The 24,374-nt window shown below is 35.0% G+C and overlaps 1 protein-coding gene across 5 annotated transcripts in view; it reads right to left on the minus strand.

Annotated features, from left to right (window-relative positions):
- RYR2 (ryanodine receptor 2) overlaps positions 1-24,374 on the minus strand; it is an 828,134-nt gene that overhangs the window by 223,176 nt on the left and 580,584 nt on the right. For all 5 annotated transcript variants that reach the window (XM_036753924.1, XM_036753927.1, XM_036753925.1 and 2 more), the window contains 9 exons: positions 23,430-23,570; positions 20,500-20,663; positions 18,028-18,106; positions 16,197-16,286; positions 15,256-15,393; positions 14,250-14,327; positions 10,235-10,310; positions 2,295-2,421; positions 1,664-1,779 (listed from right to left, as the gene is read on the minus strand). In XM_036753924.1, coding sequence (XP_036609819.1) covers positions 1,664-1,779; positions 2,295-2,421; positions 10,235-10,310; positions 14,250-14,327; positions 15,256-15,393; positions 16,197-16,286; positions 18,028-18,106; positions 20,500-20,663; positions 23,430-23,570 — 1,009 coding nt within the window. The remainder of the gene's footprint in view (positions 1-1,663; positions 1,780-2,294; positions 2,422-10,234; positions 10,311-14,249; positions 14,328-15,255; positions 15,394-16,196; positions 16,287-18,027; positions 18,107-20,499; positions 20,664-23,429; positions 23,571-24,374) is intronic.

A 24,374-nucleotide genomic window follows, 5' to 3' on the forward strand; every position in this document is an offset into this window, starting at 1 on the left:
ACTCCAGTATCTTTGCCAATAAAACCCCAAAAGGGGTCATTAAGAGTCAGACATGACTGAAACAACTAAACAGCATAAATATAATAATAACACAATACAATACATATAATATAATAATTATATATGTACTATATGTATAATTAATCATAGTGGAATGAAGATGAGTGATGGATATCTCAAATTACTGTGTGTTCTGCAGTGATGAAATCTAATTTATGTTTTACTATATTAATTATAAAAACGTTCTTTATGGTGTTATTTGGTATTTGCCATGTCCAATGGCTATGCTTTTTGGTAAAGAAAGTAACTTAAAAGCAGATTATATTTTAACAGTCAGGAAGATATTTTTGTTGATGAGGTAGTAACTCTGAATCTATACAGTCAAACCATCGATTCATGAGATTTAAGATAATTGTTAGTGAAAAAAAAAAAACAAACAAAAAAAAAGCCAAGAAAAATGAGAGGAGATATTGAATATAATTCAAACAACTTCACCCTGAATGATTTTAAAACATAATTGAAAATTTAAAAAAAAATGTAAATGGACAGAATAAGTGACATCAACACTGACTACAATGACTTTATCCAGAAGTTTATGCAATGTAAATTAATAGTCATATTAAGGAGATCAAGAGTCTGGAAAGTGCCTTAGTCAATACACATCTAATGGTTCATCTTCTTTTATAATAACATTCTACCAGTATAGAAAACATGGCTGAGAGAAACAAAAACAACTGCCTTTGAAGAATTAAAAATGAGTATCAAATGAACAGCAATAAAGAGAGTCAAGTAGGGATGAGCAGGTTGCAACATACAAACAATGAAGAACTCCAAAACAGAACAGGTGTCAAAGTAATTATTAAGGAACTGTACGGTATGAAGAGAAGATATGTTGGTCATGTGATAAGAACAAGTGATGTTAGGCAGAGAGCCAGGATAAAGAGAATAAAAACGCCAGCACTTTGGTTTTACCCCTAGTGCTGAACTTTTAGGAGGACAGGGACAACAGAAGCACAAGACAGGAAAGAAAGGATGGGTCATGATATGCATCACTGACAGGAACTCTAAAACTGATGAGATTATAGATCCATTTGTTTGTTTTAGTAATTTTTAAAAATAACAATGCTTTACAATTTACAAAGTTTTTGTATCGTGCATTATCCAATTTGATCCTTAAAACACTAAGAAGTAAACATTGCAAATAATATTATTCCCATTTCAAAGATGAAAAAACTAGCCCTGAGGGAAACTAACTCATAGTTCATATCCATTGTTCATAGCCATACAATTAGAATCTGATAGATTTGGGCTTTACCCAATTTTCCTTTTCCTTTCCATTACACTACATTACTTAAATGGTCTTTTCTTTTTATGTGTTTTCAAATAATTAACATCTCCTAATCAAAATCACTAATCACATTTTGGCCAAAGAAGATGGGATGACATTACCCAAAATTTAACCACATCCAAAAATTAGTAATATACTACTGCCCAACAGAATTTTGAATGTCTTAGTATGAAGGTATATTCAATGCCTTAATTCATGGAAGAGCAAGCATCACAGACTGTCTCATGATCTTTTTTTTCTGTGCCCCGATGTTAACAATCTTATTCTCAAGTGTGAAAAAATGCATTTGTTACAAAAAGGACAATGATATCATACCAAATTCCAAAATATACTGATGAGCTTCATCCACATATCTGATAAGCTGTTGAAGGAAACTATAGGCAAAGCGTTTCTCAATCGAAGGTGTGTCCAATTCCAAGTCCTTGAATCCCCTTAAAAAGAAAATACAAGACAACTAAGGTTGTACAAGTTTAACTACATGATTAAATTTTGCAAAATATAAGAATGTTTCTTAGGGTACCTTTGCCCCCATATTATTACTCATGAAAATAGTTGAAAACAAGAGCTAGAAATAATCTCTGATGAATTTGTACTTCTGATCTAATATTAAAACCAAATTAATAATTTATTCTGAGGTGGTAAAAGTTCCATGGGTCTTTGGTGTAATATTACTATATGATTTAAAAATATAATTAACATCAGGTGAATCTGACAATAATTCTGGATGGGAATTGTAGAATCAAGTGGAACACATGGCTATAAAAGAAAAGCTAGTGTTTTGGGTTTCTTCATTAAAAAAAAAAACAACTTTGTTAGTCTGCTCTTTTTTGAATATACAAATACTATACCAACACCCAAGGTGACAATTAGTGGGGAACCATCAAGCTTCCTTAGTATTTAACCTTTTGTTATATTCAAATATTTCTTAGATAAATTATTATTTTACCTGGATACTGCATAGCCATTTATCTGTAAAAACTTGAGAATATCCTGTGCTTTCTCTCTATCCTTGGCTTTTTCTTTGGCTGTCAAAGTATCATAGGGTACCAGAAGGGGATGGTTGCCACCTCCTACTAGAATATCAAACAAAGAACACAAAATGATAATTAATTCTATTATTTCCTTCAAAATGTTACTTAATAGTAGGATTTTGATTTGAGTGAGGGAGGGCTGTGCGAGATCACCGGCCTCACTTTCTCCTCCAGAGCCATCTAGATCCAGTGACCAGATATTCATCAGGATGACTGGAGATGACCCAGGATGCAGTAGGAGACCCTGGCCCTTTTAGGCTAAGGCCTTTCCTGAGGTAACACCCATTCAGTGAATAGGCCTCTTTAAGAAGTGAGTCAAGGGATGGCCCCTTTAATCAGAAACAGAGAAAAAAAAATTAAGCTTGGAGAGGAAGACCTACAGGGTTGCTCTTCGAAAGAGAAACAGTTACCATAGACATTCACTCTAAGTCAAGTGGGCCCAAAATATAGCAATTACATGGAGTTTGGGCAGGGACCTATGGTGGTCTCATCTATGAGCTTCAGAGTGAACTAGGTTTAAGGTAAAAGAGAGAAAAAGACAGAGACACAGAGAGAGAGAGGGAGGGAGGGAGAGAGAGAGAGGGTGGAGGAAGGAGGGGTGAAGAGAGAGAGAGAGAGGGAGGAAGGGAGAGAAAGAGAGAAAGGAAGGAAGAAAGAAAGGAAGAAAGAAAGAAAGAAAGAAAGAAAGAAAGAAAGAAAGAAAGAAAGAAAGAAAGAAAGAAAGAAAGAAAGAAAGAAAGAAAGAAAGAAAGAAGGAAAGAAAGAAAGGAAGGAAGAAAGAAAGGTCAACTTCAAGTCATGCCATCATTTCCCTGATACTATGGTCCTCTTTGAAAACAAAGGACAAACACAACTTGTGAGCAGACCCATCTGCCTGAATAGGGGACCTAGATAGTTGGGTAACTCAGTTCGTCCTCTCCTTCTCCCTTCCTCTCCAAAGGTAGTTAAAATTTTGATGGTCAGAAGCTGCCCACTTAAATTGGGGTTTACTAGTTAGATCCTTCCTTCCTTCTCTTTTTCTTTTCTTTTTTTTTTCTTTCTCTTTCTTTTCCTTCCTTCCTTCCTTCCTTCCTTCCTTCCTTCCTTCCTTCCTTCCTTCCTTCCTTCCTTCCTTCCTTCCTTCCTTCCTTCCTTTGTAACAACTTTGTTAGGCTGTTCTATTTTGAATATATATACAAATATTACACCAATACCCAAGGTGCCAATTAGTGGGGAATCATCAAGCTTGCTTAGTATTTAACTTTTTGTTATAGATATTTAAATATTTCTTATAAAAGGTATCTGCAACTAGATAAATTATTATTTTACCTGGATACTATATAGCCATTTATCTGTAAAAACTTGAGAATATCCTATGCTTTCTCGCTTTCCTCCCTTCCTTCCTTCCTTCCTTCCTTCCTTCCTTCCTTCCTTCCTTCCTTCCTTCCTTCCTTTCTTCCTTCCTTCCTGCCTCCCTCTATCCCTTCCTCCCTTCCTTCCTTCCTTCCTTCTTTCCTTCTTTCCTTCCTTCCTTCCCAAAACCTTAAACCCAACTAGATCATAGATTGGACCACAATAGGTCCCTGCCCGAGCTCTACTTAATGGCTGTATTTTGAGCCCTCCTGGCTTAGAGTGAATGTCAATAACCGTTTCTCTTTGGAACAGCAACCCTGAGGGTCTTCCCCCGCCAGCTTAATTTTTTTTTTCTAATTAAAGGAGCCATCCCTTGATTCACTTCTTAAAGAGGCCTATTCACTGAATGGGTGTTACCTCAGGAAAGGCCTTAGCCTAAAAGGCCAGGATCTCCCACTGCATCCTGGGTCATCTCCAGTCATCCTGATGAATATCTGGTCACTGGATCTAGATGGCTCTGGAGGAGAAAGTGAGGCTAGTGATCTTGCATAGCCCTCTCTCACTCAAATCGAAATCAACTACAAGTCATGTCATCATTTCCCTGACACCAAGGTCCTCCTTGAAAAGGAAGGTCAAACACAACAATAATAGTAGGACATATGAAACTTTTCTTTCCTCAGTTACTAGAAGCTCCTACTCCAATTTTTTAACTTCCTACAGTATTTATTTTGCATACGCTTATTTATTGTACCTTTTTGTCTCCCCAGGTAGAATGTAAGGTCCCTGAAGGCAGGGACTCTTTCATTTTATTTTGTCTTTGTATCCCTACAACCAGGATAGAGTTCAAGGCACAAGTAAACACTCAGTAAATACTTATTAATTGATTGGTAACCAGAAAATGCTTAGAGATGCAAAATATCTTCATTTGTAATGTGACCATGGAGTAGAATTTTGCCTCTTTTCACTTAGGCTATCTTTCTAAGACTTTGTTTTTATGCAATTTAGCAATAGATGACAAAACTCAATACAAACTGATGTATAAAGTAATAAAATTTCAATTCAGTCCAATGTATATTTTCTGGTTCTCACACATTTATTAGGTGACTGCTTTGTGTAAAGGCATTAGGGATTTTTGCCTCTTGCCTCTAAACTCTTCTGTCTCCTTAGTTGGATCCACTTCTTCCTCATGGCCTTTAAAAGTAAGTATACACTTCACCTAGTCTACTAAAGTTCTGACCTTTTTATTACTGTTGTATAATACCAATGTTTAACCCATACCCTTTTAGTCACATGCCTGGATTGCTCCAGAAGCCTTCTAGTTGTATACTGAAAACATATGATTCTCCTTCCATTTCATTTGTTACACCACAGAGTAACCTTTTTTAAATACCACTTATTAATAAAGCATCTCAAAAACCTTCAATGGACTCATATCTTTTTAAAAATCATATCAAGTCTAACCTTTTTAGTCCAATTTTCAAGAAGGGCCTGAAATCAAATGTTCCTCTGACATCAAATTCAATACTCTTTTCACTGTAGCACATATTTATACAGGAAAGAGTGACAAAAAAAATCTGTATTCACCACAATTGGCCTCTCAGAATTTCCATTAGGTTTAATTCCCTTGCACCTTTTCTAAAAGATGACAACATACTTGAGAGAAGCTGAAGTCTAAATAGTCTGGTAGCTGTGAGGATAGACAACATAAGAAAATTCCTGAAATAATTTTTATTAAATTCAACATTTTGCTTGATTAATCTTGTACATACCTAAACTTATAAAATAGTACTGTACTGTCTTTTCTTTGATTTGACTACAAATTCTTAGTATGATTTTAAATTTGGTTTTTCAAATGTAAAATAGTAAAAGGAAAAACATGGTATGCTTCCTGCTGAAGGAGTATAGTATTTGATTTACAGATAATGAAATCCGTGGAAATGGAATTGCTGTAATGAATCTGCTTGGCCATTAGGTGACAGTACTATATCACAACTGAAGGAAAAAAAGTGTTGCAATATACCAAACATCAAAAATGTTAAGGAACCATCAACTATTTTATAAACTGATATACAGGATAAACTGTAGAATCCCATCTCAGTCTTAGCACCTGTGAATAATAAATTTTCCATGTTACAAAGAGAAAGATTCCTTATATATAACTCTTTATGATGTGGACATGGTTTGACTTGCAGCAAAATCAAATTTCAGAGTAGAATAAAGCACTTTACTGTGGGGTCTTATTGAAATATATTTTTAGTTCTGAATATCTTATCTAAAATTCATTATATTTAACAGTTATGATGATGTCTCTATCTTCTAAGAAGATGTAGAAGAAAATATTCACTAAATTTACATCCTACACAATTATCTTAATTTGTCTATTTAATTTACAACACAGAAGAGGGTTAACTCAGATCCTAATAGATAAATCTGAAAATAAAGGGAACAGAACAAAGGCCACTATTAAAGAATTTGCAGAAGAGGAGGGAATAACCATAACAATAACCATTGTTTTAACTGAAAAGTACTGTCTTTTCTCTAGGCACGGTTCAAATGTGATACAAATAGAAAGGTCAAATATGACAATTATTTACTATTAATATTTTTCCATCAATAGAGTTGATACCTGTCAACAACTGGAGTCTCACTGGAATCTTATCCCAGGGACAGGAGGCACTATTATTGATGTAATAGCTTCCTTCAAACTCTAAGTTGGTGATCCTACACTATGATATGTGTATTAATATCAGTCTTTTGTTTATTTGGTCTTTGATTTGTTGTCTGATTTATCCATGAAGAGTGAGGTTGATATATCTGGGTTCTGCTATACCTTAGACTATTTAAGCAATAAAAAATATCAATAATGCACTGTTAAGTTATATTTAGTTCTGCTGTAGTAATACTGTATAGTCATGACCTTTCCTAGACTTTTTAAGTCTCAACTATTTTCTACAGAAAGCCTTCTTTAATCCCTCTTAATTCCAGTGCCTTCCCTTGGTTAACTTTTCCTATTCTCTATTATTTATCCTATATATAGCTTGCTTTGAATAGATTTGTTTGCATATTGTCTCCCCCACTAAATTGTTAACTCCTTGAGGTCTTTTGCCTCTTTCTGTATCCATAGCACATTACATCGTGGCATATAGTAGGTGACAGTAAATTTTTATTAACTGAGTGAAAAAATATTAATTACCTTTTCATTTGATGCACACATAATGTCTCTCAATTAAGCTGTGAGCAGACAACCATGTTGTATGAGCAATAGAAGGCTGAGCATACATGAAGAGTTTAGTGTAATTAAGAGGACACGCAAATGGCATGTTTAATTATTACTGTGTATGCAATAAACAGGAATACTTGAAGGCTCTGTGATTTTGTTGGTGTGAACACTCCTTCCTCTAGTGAGTGTAAAGCCTATGATTTATTAAAGGGTCTCTGAAAGTTGCTATGGTCTAAAACATGGCCGTGCATCCTGTGGTCAAACTGGTTCTAGGACAAGCAGCATACAGTACATTATCAGGTATATATTAAAGCATTTCCAGCTTCTTAGAACCTGCCAGAACTTACACTCTACTGGCATAGAGTTCAAGAATCCAGGTTCACCAGTGTACCATAATGAAACCGCACAGTAGGTTTGGTAGCAAAAACGATAAACATTTCTCAAAAATTACTACCCTGAGAATCACCTTTAGATAGTAAGTTAAAATTTAAAGTTTTTCTTCTCTTTTTATTAGTTTTCTAGGGTTTATAAGTAATATCAATGCTGACAGTTTTCCCTGATACCATATATAATTTATTCTTCATTCTATTCACACACATATACATATACCCACAAATACACACGAATGTATACTAACACTTAACATACTTTAAAAGCCAATGGTCCTTTTAAAAAGTTGACAGATCTTTCGCTATTTCTTCTGAAATTTCCATCTGAAGGGGTCATTTAGTTTTGCCTATCCATCTATAAATTTGATCCCTCTGTATCTAAGCACTGAAAGGCTTGAATCACCAAAGTTCTTGGTACATGGCAATGGATGCCTAGATTGGGTCAATCAACATATTTCAAGGGAAGGGGAAAGTAGGAGACAGTAGAGAATAGAATAGGTAGGAGAGGGAAGGAAAGGGTAAGGGAAGGTGGACCCTGGCCAAGCGTCATGGTGTAAGGCAGTGAAAATGGAATAACAATCTTAAGGACCTGGGAGTCTTTGGGAAAAAATTGAAGTGAGAAGATACCAGCTGAATAGGTAAATTGGGGAACATGTACTTAAGCATACACAGACATATCAGACACGTGACCCTCCAGACCTAGCAGTTCCAAGGAATAAGTCTCTAGTTGCACAAGATATATTGGCCATGGTTCCAAAAATTCATTCACATAAAAGTCTTTGAGATGAGAAAAAAGTTTTCTAGTGAGAAAAGTGATTATTTTCTACAATGTTAATAACCAATTATCAAATTAGGATTAAGTTTTTTCTTTTCTATTTTCTCCTTCAGGGACCAGCCCCTGTAGGTCATTCACCCAGTCTCTGAAGGACAAGGCTGATAGATGAAATTGGTCTAGTCCTTGGGTACTTGCTCAGAGATCTTGGGTGGGACCCCACCCAACTAGGAGAACTTAGTTTTGTTCAGAGTGTAAATAGAATCTAATCTAGTAGAATTCCAACCTTAAAGCATTAAGCCTATGACTTTGCAGAAATTCTGGTTTAGGGTAACTCAGTTCATGAAGGAGAAAACCAACCAGAGTGGTGTGGGATCAAATGGATTCCTTTGTCCAGACTGCTGGAGATGGCTGAGTTTCAGGATCAAGCCATGTGGTCAGCAGGAGGAGCTAAAGACGTTTAGCCCACCTCTTTATTAATACATTGACCCTTTCATTAATTGTTCATCAATCATGGTTGATTTTCACTTGTCAGGGGCACCTCCATTTCCAAAGGTATTTAAGCATTCAGTGATCTCCATGGTTTTTGTCTTTGGTTATTGAGAGAAACCACTGACCATAAATTATTTGCTATCTGCTATTTGCTAATAAATTGATTATTAATTACCCAGAAACTCTCTCAGCCTTTTCATTCATCTCTCTAGCAGTTGTTTAGTTGTTCAGCTGTGTCTGATTCTTTGTGACTCTGTAGACCATAACATGACAATGCTACCATGAGGATTTCTTGGATACCGAAGTAGTTTGTCATTTCTTCTCCAAAGGCTTAAGGCAAACAGAGGTTAAGTGACTTGCCTAGGAGCACATAGCCAGTGTCTGAGGCCGGATTTGAACTGAGGTCTTCCTGACTCCAGCCCCAGAGCTCTATTAACTAAACCACCTAGCTGCCTCCTTCTAGAAGTAGCTGGTTACAAAATTTCTCTCAAGGATAAGGTGAGGATATCTGAACTATGAACTTCAAAGTGTAATTATCAAAAGCCATACAATCAATGAGTGTTCCTTTATTGACTCCTTGTACTCTGCAAGACTTCTATTGGCCTTTAGTGGGGGAAAAATTACTTTTACTCATGATGGAAAATGCAGAGAAAGAACTATGAAGTCTGAATGAAGATTGAAGCGTATTATTTTTCACTTTTTTTTTGTTTTTTATGGATTCTCCCTTTTGTTCTTTTTCTTCTTTCACAACATGACTAATGCGGAAATATGTTTCCATGATTACACATGTATGACCTGTATGAGGTTGCTTGACATCTTAGGAAGGGTGGGAGGCAAGGGAAGGAGGAAGAAAAATTTGGAACTCAAAAATCTATAAAAATGAATGTTGAAAACTACCTTTACATGTAATTGGAAAAAATTAAAATACTATTGTAAAGGCAATCAGTGAATGGGAAGATCTTCCCAGCCCATTTGAGTGGGCTTTGGGGGTGGGGCTCTCAGGGTCCTGGGGGCAGTGGCTAGGACTGGAGCCAATGGTAGGCACCTGAGTTCTGGTCCACATGATGACATGAAGCCTGTGGTGGGAGGAGCTTGCTGAATGGTTGGAGCAGAGCTAAGAGGCAGTTGATGAGAGCAGTTAAGAGCTGAAGGAGAGAGGAAGCAGTCAGCTAGCTGGAACACAGCTTGGAGATTGCGGCAGAAGCTTGGAGATGGCAGCAGGTGCTACAAAAAAGCAGGACTGACCCTCGTGGAGACCAGAGAGTGCTGAGCAGGGGCTTGAGGCCAGTGGGTGGTCTTCTTGCTGGAGGGCCCTGGCATTGCGGGGGGGGGGGGGCGGGAGCACCCGTATGGCTTGGCTTGTTGCCATAATATTTTTCTGTGGCCTCCTGGTCACTATTGTGAGACAGGCATGCTGGTTTTGGAAGGTTCCTGCCAGGATGTCGGATGGGGGACACTGGTCCGTGGGTCTGAGACTTTTGAGTTTCAATAAATGCTTTAACTCCTCTGCCTTCTACTTAGAGAATTCCTCATATCCTGCAATTCTAGACCATTCAGGCATATTCATGGCTATCTTTGAAGTCATGAATTCTGCCTTAATGATATAACGATTTACAAAAAAGGTTACTTTTTAGCAAAAGTAATTATTACCTTTGGCCTCCAGTTCCAATTTCTTTTTCTTTGCCCATATGTTATGATAATTTTCAGCCATCATTTCTGCCATTGCCTTAAGGAAATAAAGGAAATAGCTGACTGATTTATTACAACACAGGTGGACAGTTATAACAAAGGAATAAAAAAAATCATTAAAATCTGACTTAATGGAATAATTTTAATTTATAGTACTTAGGATTTGACATTGTTTTCCCAGTTAAGACTTTAGAACATCTATCAAGTAAGTAAACATGGATTTATTAGGCACCTACTATGTGCTACAGGCTAGAGATATAAAGACAAAAGAAAAACAAATATGCTGCTATAGTCTAAAGGAACTACGCTGTTTAAATATATAGCAAATACCAAATACATATAAAGCAAATACAAGGTAACCTTGAAGGAGAAGGTACTAACAGGTAGTGGCACCAGGAAAGGTCTCAAGTAAAAAGAGATGCTTGAGCTGAGGAGTAATATCACACCAGAAGAAAGATGGGAATATCCTGGGTGAAGAATAGCAACTAATATGCTATAGACTGCATGGAGGGAAAAATTATATAACAAGTTTATAAAGGAAGAGGTCAAGTTATGAAAAACTTACATGTCAAACAAAGGAGTTTATATTTGGCCCTGGAAGGAGTAAGGAGCCAGTGAAATTTATTATACGGGGGTGGGGAGGGGGGATGAGTGGAGCAGTATGACATGGTCAGACCTGCACTTTAGGAAAATCATTTTGGTGGCTATGTAGAGATTAGAGGTGGAGGAGATTTGAATCAGGGGAATCCAAGGCCTGGACCAGGATTTTGCAAATGATTGGATATATCAAGTGAGAGAGAATTATGAATTACAAATTCAGGTTCAGATGCCTATGTCTTCACTCCTCTCCAGATTTTACTCTTGACTATCTCAGTCTCTCTCTACAAGGTCTCAGAAACCTCTTAATTCTGGAAGCTCATTCCACTCCTGGACTTCGCACAATGAAGTACCTTCTATACCTGAGACCTCTCTTTCTGATTGGTTAGTACCTCCCAGAACCTCCATTTTAAGGAGAAAGCATGGGCTATATTCCTGAGTCCATTAAGCTTTATAGAACTGGAAGTCAAAAGAGACTAGGGATGGATATATTAAATCTGGCAGACATCTGAACAGAAATGATAACTGAAACTCTGAGAGTTGAGATTACCAAGTGAGAGGGTATATAGAGTGGAGAGAAGAGGGCCCAAGAAAGCTTTAAAATAAAGAAATTTAGAAAGCATGGCATGGATGATGATCCTGCAAATGAGACTGAAAAATGATCAGATAGTTAGAAGAACAAAGAGAAATCAGTAACATGTAAAACCAGAGAGGAAAGAAGTTCTAGCAGAGAATCACAAACAATGTTAAAGGCTGCAGTGCGGTAAGAAAGTTAAAGAAGGAGGAGGATTGAGAAAAGAGTCTTTAGATTTAGTAATTAAAAGATGATTCATAACTTTGGAGAATGAAGCTGGAAAGCCAGATTGCAGAGAGGGAGAGAAATAATGGCAACTAATGTAGATTTCCAACATTCCTCCTCTCCCCACCCCTGCACCGGGCCTCCCCAAATTTAGCTGAGAAAGGAGAGCTATAAGATGATAGTTAAAGGAGCTAACTGGGATGATAGGATCTAGTGAAGGTTTTTTTTTCTTAAGAATAAAGAAGACCTGGGTATGCTTGTAGTTGATAAAGAGAGATTAAAGTTTAGAGAGAAAGGATGAAAATTAATGCAGTCTGTCAGATAAGATAGGAGGGTTGATAAAAATCACATTTACTCATAAAGGATTTGATTTTATAGAGGATAAAGGTCATCCCTTTGTTAGAGACTGGAGTAAAGGAAAAGATTGGGAGATCAAGAGATTGAGAGCTCAAAAGGGGAAAAAATGGGGCTAATGGCTGAGATTTTTCAGTAACATATTAGCTAGGTCCTCAACTGAGTTAAATCTGGAAAGTGGGGACAGGGCATTGCAGTGGGAAGCTTGAGAAAAATCAAAGTTTGGAATAGTTGCTGTGGTCACTGGGATAAAGAACAAATTAGAGAAGACTAAAATGATTCCCTTGCTTTAGTGAGGACTCAATTCAGATTAGATAACATAAATTTGTATCAGATAAGCCAGTATGATCGCATGATTTCCTTCAACTTTGTTCAGCGGCACATAGGTAGAAATAAAGGAGGCATATGGTGGGGGTAACACAGGGTTGAGATTGGGAAGGAATGAGCACTTATAAGGCAGGAGAATAGGGGATTTGACAGAAGAGAATAGTATAGAGTTTGAATGGGTTCACTTAAGAGTAAAAACTGAGAAAAAAGGAATGTGTAAACACTGCAGGGGTAATGCACTGGGAAAGTAGTAAAGTGTAGAGAGATGAAGGATGAGGATTAGAAATTTTAAAGGCAATTTTAGTTCTTATGGAAACTTTTTTAAGCACAAATAATTTATAGGTTCATGAAATTAGCTATTGTTATGTGTATGTGTACACACATATCTACATATAAATACATATGTGTACAAATGTGTGTGTGCATACACACATATAAGTATATGCTAGGGTATTACCTAATTACATTATTTTTCATCTCACTATAATACTATTTAATTACTGAAATACTATGTGCTAAATGGACATAAGTTTTACAGCCAAAAAATTTCTAGAAAAAGTAAAATGACTTTTCTTTACCAAAATTAAGGCGTTTGTGTATGAAATTTATTACTACAAAAGTATTCCAAATTAAAAAACATGTAAATTTTTTTCAGTTTTATTTTTAATTCTAAATTCTTTCTCTCCTTCCACCCCTCCCCCACCCACAGAGAAGGCAAGAAATGATACCCATCATACATAGGAAATCATGAAAAGCATATTTTCATATTAGACATGTTCTAAAAAAAGAAGAAAAAATTTAAAAATACAAAAAGTAAGCTTCAATCTGTATATGGAGTATATCAGCTCTCTATCTGGAAGGTAGAGAGCATTTTTTCATCTCAAGTCCTTTGAAATTATGGTGGACTGTTGTATCAATCATTACTATTAAGTCATATACAGCTAATTATCTCTATAATATTGGGGTTACTATGTACATTGTTCTGGTTCTGCTCATTTAACTGCATCAGTTCACAGAAGTCTTCCCAAGTTTTTTTCTGAAATCATTCCCTTCATCATTTCTTACAGCAAAATAGTATTCCATCAAATTCATATATTTTTTTTCAGTCATTCCCTAATTGATGGGCATCCCTTTCTTTGCCATCATAAAAAGAGGTGCTACAAATCCTTTTCTATATATCCGTCTTTTTCCTCTTTCATCTCTTTGGAGGATGATGTTATTTCTGGGTTAAAGGGGATATAGTTTTATAGCCCTTTGGGCACAATTCCAAATTGTTTTACAGCCTGACTAGACTAGTTCACAATTCCACCAACAGTTCTTTAGTGTACTTATTTTTCCACATCCCATCACATTTGTGATTTTCTTTTCTGTCATCTCAGTCAATCTGAATGATGTGAGGTGGTGTCTCAAAACTGTTTTAATTTGCATTTTTCTAATTATTATTTATTTAAAGCATTTTTATGTGACTATTGATAGCTTTGATTTCTTCCTCTAAAAACTATCTGTTCATATCTTTTGACTATCATTTAGGGAATGGCTCTTATTTTTATACATTTGGCTCAATATCTTCTATATTTGAGAACTGAGAACTTTATCAGAAAAACTTGCTATAAATTACCCCCTGATTTCCTGCTTTTCTTCTAATCTTGGCTGCATTGGTTTTGTTTGTGCAAAAACTTTTTAACTTAATGAAATAACAATTATTCATTTTATCTCCTGAGAACCTATTGCTTGTTTGTTCATTAACTTTTTCTCTATCCATAGATCTGACAGATAATTTATTAAAAACATTTACAAGACAACTTTTAGCAATCTGTACAATTATGGATAGCTTTTTTGAAAAAAACAATAACGAAGAAAGAAGATTAGAAAAAAATTAAAATCAACAGGTAGACTTACATGAAGATCTCTGGAAAGGGTAACATTGCTCATGTCGATAGCTCGGGGGCTGTAGCCATGGGCAGTATCAATAGAAACCTAAGGGACAGATGTGCAAAAGAAACAGTAGGCTGTTACAAAGACCATATGGAAAGAGGTTTTTCTGAAACCCTTTTCAGAAAAAGTGAGAGCAAATACAAATTTGATAACTAAGAAAATCCTTGTGTCCAAGAATAAAAAAGGCAAGTGTTAACAAAACTGACTTGATTAATTTATCTGAATCATTAATATTTCAGATTTTATAAGCTATTACTGGCTAACTAAATTAGTTTTAGGTATAATATGGCATTTCAAGGGTCACAAAGAAATTATAGACTCACAAAATCCAAGAGCTGGAAAGGAAGTCCTAGCTACATTTGACAAAGGATTGACTCTAAAACATATCTGAAAATCGATCATTGAACCTTTGCTTAAAGACATTAAAGGAATCCAATATCTCCAGAGGAAGCCCTATTTACTTTTAGTCAGCTCTCATTGTAGGAAATGTTTCCTAATAGAATCAGATCTAAATTTACCTTTCTGAAACTTCTATTCATTGTTTCTATTCTGAGTTTAAGCAGAAGTCTAACTCCTCTTCTACATGACGATACTTTTAATACCACTAAGATAACTATCACATGTTTTGTAAGTCTTCCCTCCTCCAAACTAAACTCAAAACTTCTAGGGACACACAGAAGTTTTTATTTTATCCTAGAGGTAATCACAAGCCAATGAAGCTTCTTGGGCAGGAGGTATACTGTCAGAACTTGGCTTTATGAATAATCCTTCTTAAACTCTAAGCTTCTTAAGAGTAGAAGCTTTTTTATTTTGTCTTCACATCCACAGCACACATTCACCTTGTACATACAGCATTAGACACTAAAACAATGTTTGTTGAATGAACCCAATACAAATGATAAAATTAAAACTATAGGGCTTTTTTTTTCCCTCTAAATAGTGTGAAGGGCTGGGTCATTATAGTAATTACCTGACTTGTCTGGGAGATGCGGCGTGTTCTAGTATAGAGCGCCATGCTGTCTCCCTCTCTGGTTCTTTCAATTCTCCATCCCCAAGCAAGCATTGTTTTTAAAGACTCTTTGATTGGCCAGCGATAAATTTCTTTTTCCTAGAGAAAAAAAAAATGAGTATGTCATACGTTAAAGTAGAAATACTAAAGAATTTTGTTAATTTTATTCTAGAAAAAAAAACTTCTATTTTTATCACATGAATAATGTTTCTCACATGCAATGCAAAGTAAAGTTTCTAGTAAGTGGACAAAAGGGATCTGGTTTAACAAATGAAACTAAAAAACAAACAGATTTTACGTTACAATTTTCAAATTTCTTTAGCTTCTCTGTTCATGGCTAGATAGAACAGAGAGGTACATGTCAAGAAATGAATATGTGATCACCATTTTACCATCAAAATAAGAAGAAGTCAATTTCTTTGACTAAAAACTAGATTTTCTTTAGAGTTTCAGTTGCTATTTTAATTTTCCTAAAGAAATAAAAATATAGAAATTATTTTAATTGATTTTAATATCCCTTTTTTTCTTTTCTAGAGTCACTTGCTAATCTAAGGATATTTTTAAAATATCTATTATGTTTGTGAGACAGGAGATTAAATAGAATAGGGCAATATCATAAAGATATAGGGGGAGAAAAGAATTAAAAAATGAAGAGTAAGATAAAGTAGAGAGGCCAAAGAATAGACTTAATAAACTGTAGTTAGGAAATGAGAGGAAAGAGCATGAAATAAAAATTGGTGTGGGATAACGAAAGGTCAAAATACAAAAACAGTTTCAGTTAGAAAAACATGAGTTTATAGAAGGCTGACTTTAGAGGCAGGAAGACTCTATGGTATATGTGAACATAGGCTTAAAACAACCACCACCAAGAGAATATCTCCTTGGATAACAAGTATTCTCACCTTTTCAGATAAAAGTTTATATGGTTTCATTAATGGTTGAACTTTAGAAGAGTCTGAATATATTTCACCATAAATCCATCCATTTGCCAACTGAAAAAGAGTAAGTCACAGAATCTCGGAGTTGGAAAGGAATCTCAGGACACAGCACAACCTGTACTTGAATAGGAATCCCTTCTATATCCCTGGCAAGTGGTTGTCCAGCTTCTTAAAAAATCTACAGATATAGTGAACCCACTACCTCCGAAAAGTATTCTGTCTTACTTTGAAGCAATTCTATCATCAGGAATATTTTCTTTAAATCTTTATTAAAGTCTAAAGTTATCTCTGCTCAACCACTACTTCTCATTCTCTGGATAAGGAGGAAAATGCAATCCCTCTTTTGCATGATTACCCTTCTAACACTGAAGATTTGTCCTTTCCCAACATTTTTCTTATGTAGGTTAAACAAGCCCAACAACAATTTGTTTTGAAAAAATATTGTAATATTCAGTTTCCAGGTTTTTTATGTTCAAAATTATGGATCTAAAATGAGCAAAAAATGTGTACAGAAGACTTGTGATCTGACTTGTGATCCTCGAGCATTCTAAAGACATCAGCAAAAGCATTTATATGCAGTCTCTTCTATATTATTTTGCTCTTGAAGATACATGACATTTAATGTTCATTTCATGAATGGTGTAGCCCCCTAAGAGAACAGGAGCACCCCAGTCATGACTCTTCTATTTTATGTCTCTCCAAGCAGAACACCAATCCAACATAACATCAACTCTCTGAACCATAAACACTCATTACACACTTGTGGAATTGATGGAGGAAACAAGTACCCCAACATTTATCAACAACTCTATGCCAAAATAACAGTCTATATGGATTGTAAAATATGCTTACTTCTATTTGGGCTATTATTTTACCAATGAAATGTAAATACAGCATGCTATTTGACAAATGCACCCCTTCTCTTGATGAATTGTCAGAGTGCCATTTGATATCAATAGGTAAAATGTGACATCAGATAGAAAGACAGGGAGATAGACCATTAAACTATGATTATGTTTTTTAAGGCTATGGCTCCAACAGAATATTTCAAGTGTCAAAGTTCTGTTTCTTATTACAAAAAGTAAATTGTATACATAAGGTCAAAATTAACCTAAGAATCTTCTCAATATTACATTTTTATCAAAGTATCAAAAACATTATGGTATCTTCAAGATATTATTTACAGATTTACAGAAGAATTATTTTACTCTCTATGATCAATAATGTAATTCATATTCATATCCCACTGATACTAACTATAGTATTAAGAATTAGATCAAAGAAACTGAATGTACATGTCCATTCTTTGCTAAGACTATACTGCAACTTCAAACTTTAAAGCCCTCATAAATTATAGTTAAGCACTTTAGACATAATATCTCATAGGAACTTCTAAACAACCATGTAGATGTGGCAGACTTAACATCCCAAAGCCTCAGTTTCCTCATCTGTAAATTGGAATTATTTAATGTGTTCACTCAGAAAGTTGTTGGGAAGATGAAATCAGGAAATGATCATAAAGCTAACCTTAAAATAATATATGTTTGCTCTTACTGTGATTTTGTTTGCCAACTAGCTTGCCATATTCACAAAACAAGCATAAAAGATAAAACTATGAACCCATACTCTCAACACCAGGTCCAGCACTCTTTCCATGACATCATAATGCCTCTAAAACAGCTAGCAAATACCCTTTTTATAATCAAATTTTACTTTTTACCCACTAGTGGATTCAACACTGACAAGCTATTTGAAAGGACAGTGCCTGATTATATTGTCATATTTTGGCTTTTACCTTTTCCATTGACCATTTGTCATGTGAATGTTCTGCATATTTGTTAATGAAGTATTCTAACTTTTCAGGAATTGTAATGCTGAAAGAAAAAAATAAGGAACAAACAGTTTATAATACTTAAGAGACAAAAAAGCTGATACTCTTATTGTGAATTACTTAATTATTTTTTACATGGGGGATAGGGACTGGACCTATGATTTCACTGGCAAAGGGAACATCCCAAATGGTGAACCAAGCAGCAACCACTCTGCACCTTATAGCCATAGAGTTACTTTAAAAAGTGAGAATTTAAATGACTTTTCCAGATTATATAGCCAGAAGTAAGACTTAAACTCAGTTCTTCCTGGCTTCAAGACTGTCTCTACAACCAGAGACCTATGCTGCCTCTTACATACCTTTTATACATATTTAATTTTTAGAGCTAGTGTCCTAAAAAAGGTAAACAAAAATACAGGGCTACAGAAAATGCGAAACACTGAGTATCCTTCAATATTACTACATACTAAGTTATATGTTAACTAAAAGATTCAGTTCAAGAATATAAAGACACTCTGATTAAGAAAAGAAGATAAATTAAAGCAGAATTTGTTCTTATCAAACTTGGTGAACTGTTTTTCTCTTCTATAGTACATGTTCTTTGGTGGCAAATCATGTTCTTTATGTTAAAACAATTTTTTTTTCCCTGAAAAACTGTCACCTGGTAAAGTTCAGTTTCCTGAAACCTTACTCCTCTACTTTTTTCATTTACTAAGATTCTTCATTTCTCTTAAATTAATTTTTTTTCTGTAGCCTTGCATTAGTAATTATAGTTTCAAATGGTCTATAACATTCTAACAATAGTATCTAACAAAGAGAGATATAATTAGAAAGTTCAGAAATTATTTTGTTTTATTTTCTAAGCTATTTATATGACTAAATGATACATTGTTTCTTGAACAAAGATTAAGTATATTAAATTTTTGGCTTAGCTGACATGAGAAATAAAATATGAAGCCTTTTACAGCTCTAAATCCTAAAAAAATATGAATTTTAAAACTTCAAAATTTCTAACATACCATTGAAAGGAAGTATTATATTTACAGGTAGTCATAATTAAAAATAATTAAAAATTAAAACTAATAATTTTGAGAATAGAAATATAAATAAAATCATGCATAATTAACTGTTTTTCTTGCTACAGAAGTTAAACAGTAATTTAACCATGCCACACATTTATAAAAATTTTCCTATGTATAAATTATGCTACTCCCTTATGTATGCCTACATCCATTAGGAAACTCAAAACTTATAATGCAGAGATCAACATATTTTAAGTGTTCAATAAGTACTTGGTGAATTTAATTTAATTGATGATAGTATTCTGTGAGCCTGACCTAGATTAAACATTGGCAAGTCCATCAACTAATCCAGAAACAAAATGTGGAATTGCGATAATTTTTGGCCATTGCCTGTTTCTTTTGCAAGTGATATAAAAAGGTAAAAAATAACATGGAAATAAAGTGAACATTTTTCCTAGTACGTTCATCAAATTGCCCAAGTTAGATCTGTTATAGTCATAGAAGCTAAGAGAGCTGGGGCCTATTAATGAATGTCATAGAAAAACTCTGAAATATACCCAGGTGTTAATGGAAAGTTGACAATAGATATCTAGTGATGACTACCTGGCTAAGAGTCACCTGGTGGAGTGATCACTAAATGTATAATGCAGTATGGCAAGAAAGGGAGCTTTCCTTGGAAGTATGAAACTATGACCCTACTCAGAGAAGACTGAAAAAAAAAAAAAACCACTGATGACATTTCAAAACTTATCTTTCCTGACCATTTAATATAGACAATGTTGCCTATGCCAAGTTACTCCTAAACATTAGCTGTTTCTTTATGCTGAACAGTATTTTTACCTATAATTGATATTTTAAAATATCTAATTGTATGCAAAGTTATACATGGAAGTTATATGGGATTCCATGCTGTCTTGGGGAGGGAGGGAAGAAAATCTGGAACTCAAAATTATGTAGAACCATGTGTTGCAAACTAAAAATAAAAAGAAAAAATAAAAAGGAAAAAAAATATCTAATTGTATATTATCATTGCCACAGCTCAATTCTCAAATGCCATTGCCCTAAATTACTATGCTGTGGTTTGTAATATGAAACAAAAGCTTCTACTGATACCACAGCACTTAGTGAGATTCAGTGGTGGTTAAAGTGATTGCCACATATACTCTATAAACAACTCTGAAACGCATGTTGAGAACTGCTGAGAAAAATATAGTTATGTAGATATTTAGTTATAATCATAAACAAATATTTCAGGGTAAATTTCTATTGAAACATCACCTATTAACTTCCTTGGCTATTACTATTGATTAAACTTGGTCAGGGATTACAGAAAGTTCACTTTAGTACCTTATGCAAATTCAGACTTCACAAATCATTTACAATAAAAATCTGCTGCAATAGAAAGAGTCCATACTTTGAGGTATCAACAGGCTGTGGGTTAAAGTTTCCTTCAGAATCCATTGATGACTGCTTTTCCATCATACTGACATAGTTTGACTCCATGTAGTCAGGAGGCAAAGCTCCAGCAACGGCACTGAGACACGGCAATGCCAGCTTGAATAATTCTTGTTCATATTTCTGTGGGGAAGCAGAGGACAGAACAAATACTGTGTTCAGCAAACCTTGCCACCATTACTACTGAGGATGATTAAACAATACAGAAGAATCAGAGACAAAAATTATCTTACACTACTATAATTGCCTGATAGATTCTTTCTGTACAAAATAAAACACAGTTAGAAATAGAAATAAAACAGCCTGAAACACCCACAAAAACAAGGGAAACTAAAGTTCATCGAAGAACAAGAAAAGAAAATTAGATCTCTGCCCCATACCAAAGTTTGTTTCCATATTTCAAGTGAAATTAACCTGATTGCTGTAACTGAAAAAGAGACTTGAAAGCACTATCAACATTTTACTGCAATGAAGAACCATGCTTTTTATTTTGTTGTTTTATTTTGCTATCAATAATGACTCTGGAAACAAGCTACAGGAAATTATAGCATTCTGGAGAGGCAGAACAATTCAAGTCAAACCATGGGTTCAAGGGGCAGAAATACCTTACTGAAAAGATCAACAAACTGAGAGATTTCTTCTTGATTCAACCATATAATCCAATTTCCAGCAGTATTATCAATAGGAGAGTAAAGTAGAAAAGTAAACTCTGGATTCAGAGGACCTCAGTTCAAATACAACTTCTAGTTTTATTGCTTCTGTGACCCTACCCAAGTCACTTAACCTTTTTATCCCACTATTTCTTCATTTGGAAAATGAAGGGTTAAGTTTAAATGGCCTCTGGGCTCCCTTAGAGGCAGCAACCTTAGAGGTGATGTAGTAGATTCAAGAAGATCTGAGTTCAAATTTAGCCCGAGATACATACTAGTGGTATGACCCTGGGCAAGTCACTTAACCTGTTTTCCTGTTTTCTCAAAGGTAAAATGGGAATGATAACAGCACCTATCTCACAAGTTGTTGTGAGAATAAAAGGAGATATCTGTAAAAAGCACTTAGTACAGTGTCTGATACATAGGAGGTGCTAGAAATGCTTAATACTTTCATTCCTTCTTCATCATAGCTCTAGGTCCATGATCTTATAAGAACTAGATTAAGAGTTGGGAATCATGGCTTTGAGTGCCAGTTCCAGCTCTGTGACTTGGGCAAGTTGTTTAATTTTTTTGAGTGTCAATATCCTCATATGTAAAATGGGGGTTTGGGAAAGGGGTAAGGAATAATATTTTCACTAACTACCACACAAAGTTGTTTTAAGGGAAATGCTTTGTAAATTGTAAAATACCATAGAAATGTATGTTACTTTTATTTTTAAAGGAAAGGCTATTTGTCAAATTCACTTTAAAATTACTTATTAAAAAGCATGTTTGTAAAAAAAAAAGCATTTCCTTTTACATAATATATTAGATAGAAAACAAGACAAAAATGTGTACAGAGGGACTGGTAAGAATTGGGGCGGGGATTAGACCTGTGATTTCATCAGTAATAAAGAGCTATTGGTGAGGAACTTCTTCCACCAATCCAAGCTGGTACCTTTTCTGCAGTTTGTTGTTCAGTTGTGTCCAACTCCTTGTGACCCCATTTGGGGTTTTGTTAGCAGAAATACTGGAGTGGTTTGCCATTTCCTTCTCTAATTCATTTTACATATGAAGAAACTGAGGCAAACAGGGTTAAGTGACTTGCCCAGGGTCACACAGCTAGGAAGTGTCTGAGATCACATTTGAATTCAGGATGATGTCTTACCAACTCCATAACCAGTCCTATCCACTAGCCACCTAGCTGCCCTGCAATTTGTAGTCTTAGGGAATTACCTAGAACACTAGAGGTGAAGAAATTTGTCTGGGATTACACAGTCAGCGTGTGTGAGAGGTGTCACCTCAACAGATATAAATGTAACATAAAATTTTATAGTTTTAAACTGAGTTACCTCTCAATATACTGTCATGCATGAATGGTCTGGCTTGTTGATTATCTATGACAAATATAATCTTGGGTGTTTACATTCACCATGCTTCTGGGCTTTTACTACAGTATATGTTAATGTATATTCTGGGCCTCAAAATACTTTTGATCAGCTAACATGCTTTTTTTGTACCTCTTTTAAACATCTAAATTTTTTTGTATTCTAGTTGTTTATATATATTATTTCTACTAAATAGGAAACTCCTTTAGGGCAGAGACAATATTTTCATACTTGAATCCCGGTTAACACTTAGCACTCTTTTTACACGAAAGACACTCAATATATTTAAAAAATTGATAAAATATTAACACCATAAAAGAGAAGTACCTTAATTTACACAGCACCTAGCTGTAAGGTATAAACAGTATTAGTTAAACATTAGAATTAGCTCAAATGAAGCAACATATGTATGAGTGCTTTGGAAACATTAATGCATGGTATAAATACTATTACAATTGTGATAAACGCAAGGTTATCTTGCATTCCCCTGGCAACTGAGAGAATGAACATGAAAGCTGACCTTTTAGATATGATCTATTCAATTCCACTGGTATTTACCACGAGATATACATTGCATTTTGTCATATTCATGGATATTTCATCATTCAGGTCCTAAAATACTGAGGAAGTGCCATGTACACAATAATGATAATTTTGAAGAAAAGTTAATGCAGATATTTAAAGTATCTTTAAGGGAACAATGGGGATCTTATGTAGTCATGAAAGGTACAGACAGAAATATAGAGGAATTTCATAGTAGTTGCTTAAGTTTCAGATGAAACCCATTCAATGTACTAGAAAAATAATGTTAGGAAAACTCTGGTTGCTTAAGCAAACCATCAACTTACAACATATGAAGGAAGTAACGTTACCTTTTGAGAGAGGGCATCAAAAATGCCCCAGAACAACTTCCTTGACAAATGAAGTTCTTCTTCTGAGGCAGCACCAAAGTTCCCCCAGCCTCCAGGCAGGCAGTAGTACTTCCAGCATCTCTCATAATGATTTGTCAGCAGCTATGTATAAATAATTTTAAAAGTCAAAAGCAAAAGACAGTCCTTTTCATGAACTCCCATCCAGAATTCTAATATCATGCAATGCCACCAACTCAGAAGTGAAATTTACCAACTTCATCTGAATTTTTTTAAATTTCATTTGACTTGCTGGGTTTACAACTCTTTGGATCAGATTTCAGCCATTTTTCAGTTGTGTCTGACTCTTTTGCGTCCCCATTTGGTTTTTTGTTTGTTTGTTTGTTTTTTGGCATAGATGCCAGAGTGGTTTGCCATTTTCTCTCCAGCTCATTTTACTGATCAGAAAAATTGAGGCAAACAAGGTTAAGTGACCTGCCCAGGGTCACACAACTAGGAAGTATCAGAGGATTTGAACTCAGAAAGATGAGTCTTTGATTAGACTTGCTCTATTTGGTCCCAGGGGAGCAAAACTAGGAGCAATGAATAGCACTAGCAGGGAGTCAGATTTTGGCTCAATATTAGGAAAATTTCCAAACAACTGCAGCTTTCCAAAAATGGCACAGGATATCTATTTAGGTAGTAAGTCATTTCTGAATATCTTCAAGTACAGCCTGGGTGACCAACTGTCAGGATTTGCTGTAGACATTATTCCTATTTAAGACTGGATCAGACCAGATGACCTCTGAGACCCTTTTTAAGTACTGAGATTCTATGATTTTATGACACTAAAACATAGAAAAAAACCCAAGTCCATTAATTTCTGCTTGTTTCTATTTGTAAAAGGTTGAATTGAATAACAATGTAATTCACAATGACCTTTAGATACTGAATAGGAATAAGGCACAG

The sequence above is a fragment of the Trichosurus vulpecula genome, chromosome 4 (genome assembly GCF_011100635.1).
Source record: "Trichosurus vulpecula isolate mTriVul1 chromosome 4, mTriVul1.pri, whole genome shotgun sequence".
NCBI classification, from domain to species: Eukaryota; Metazoa; Chordata; class Mammalia; order Diprotodontia; family Phalangeridae; genus Trichosurus; species Trichosurus vulpecula.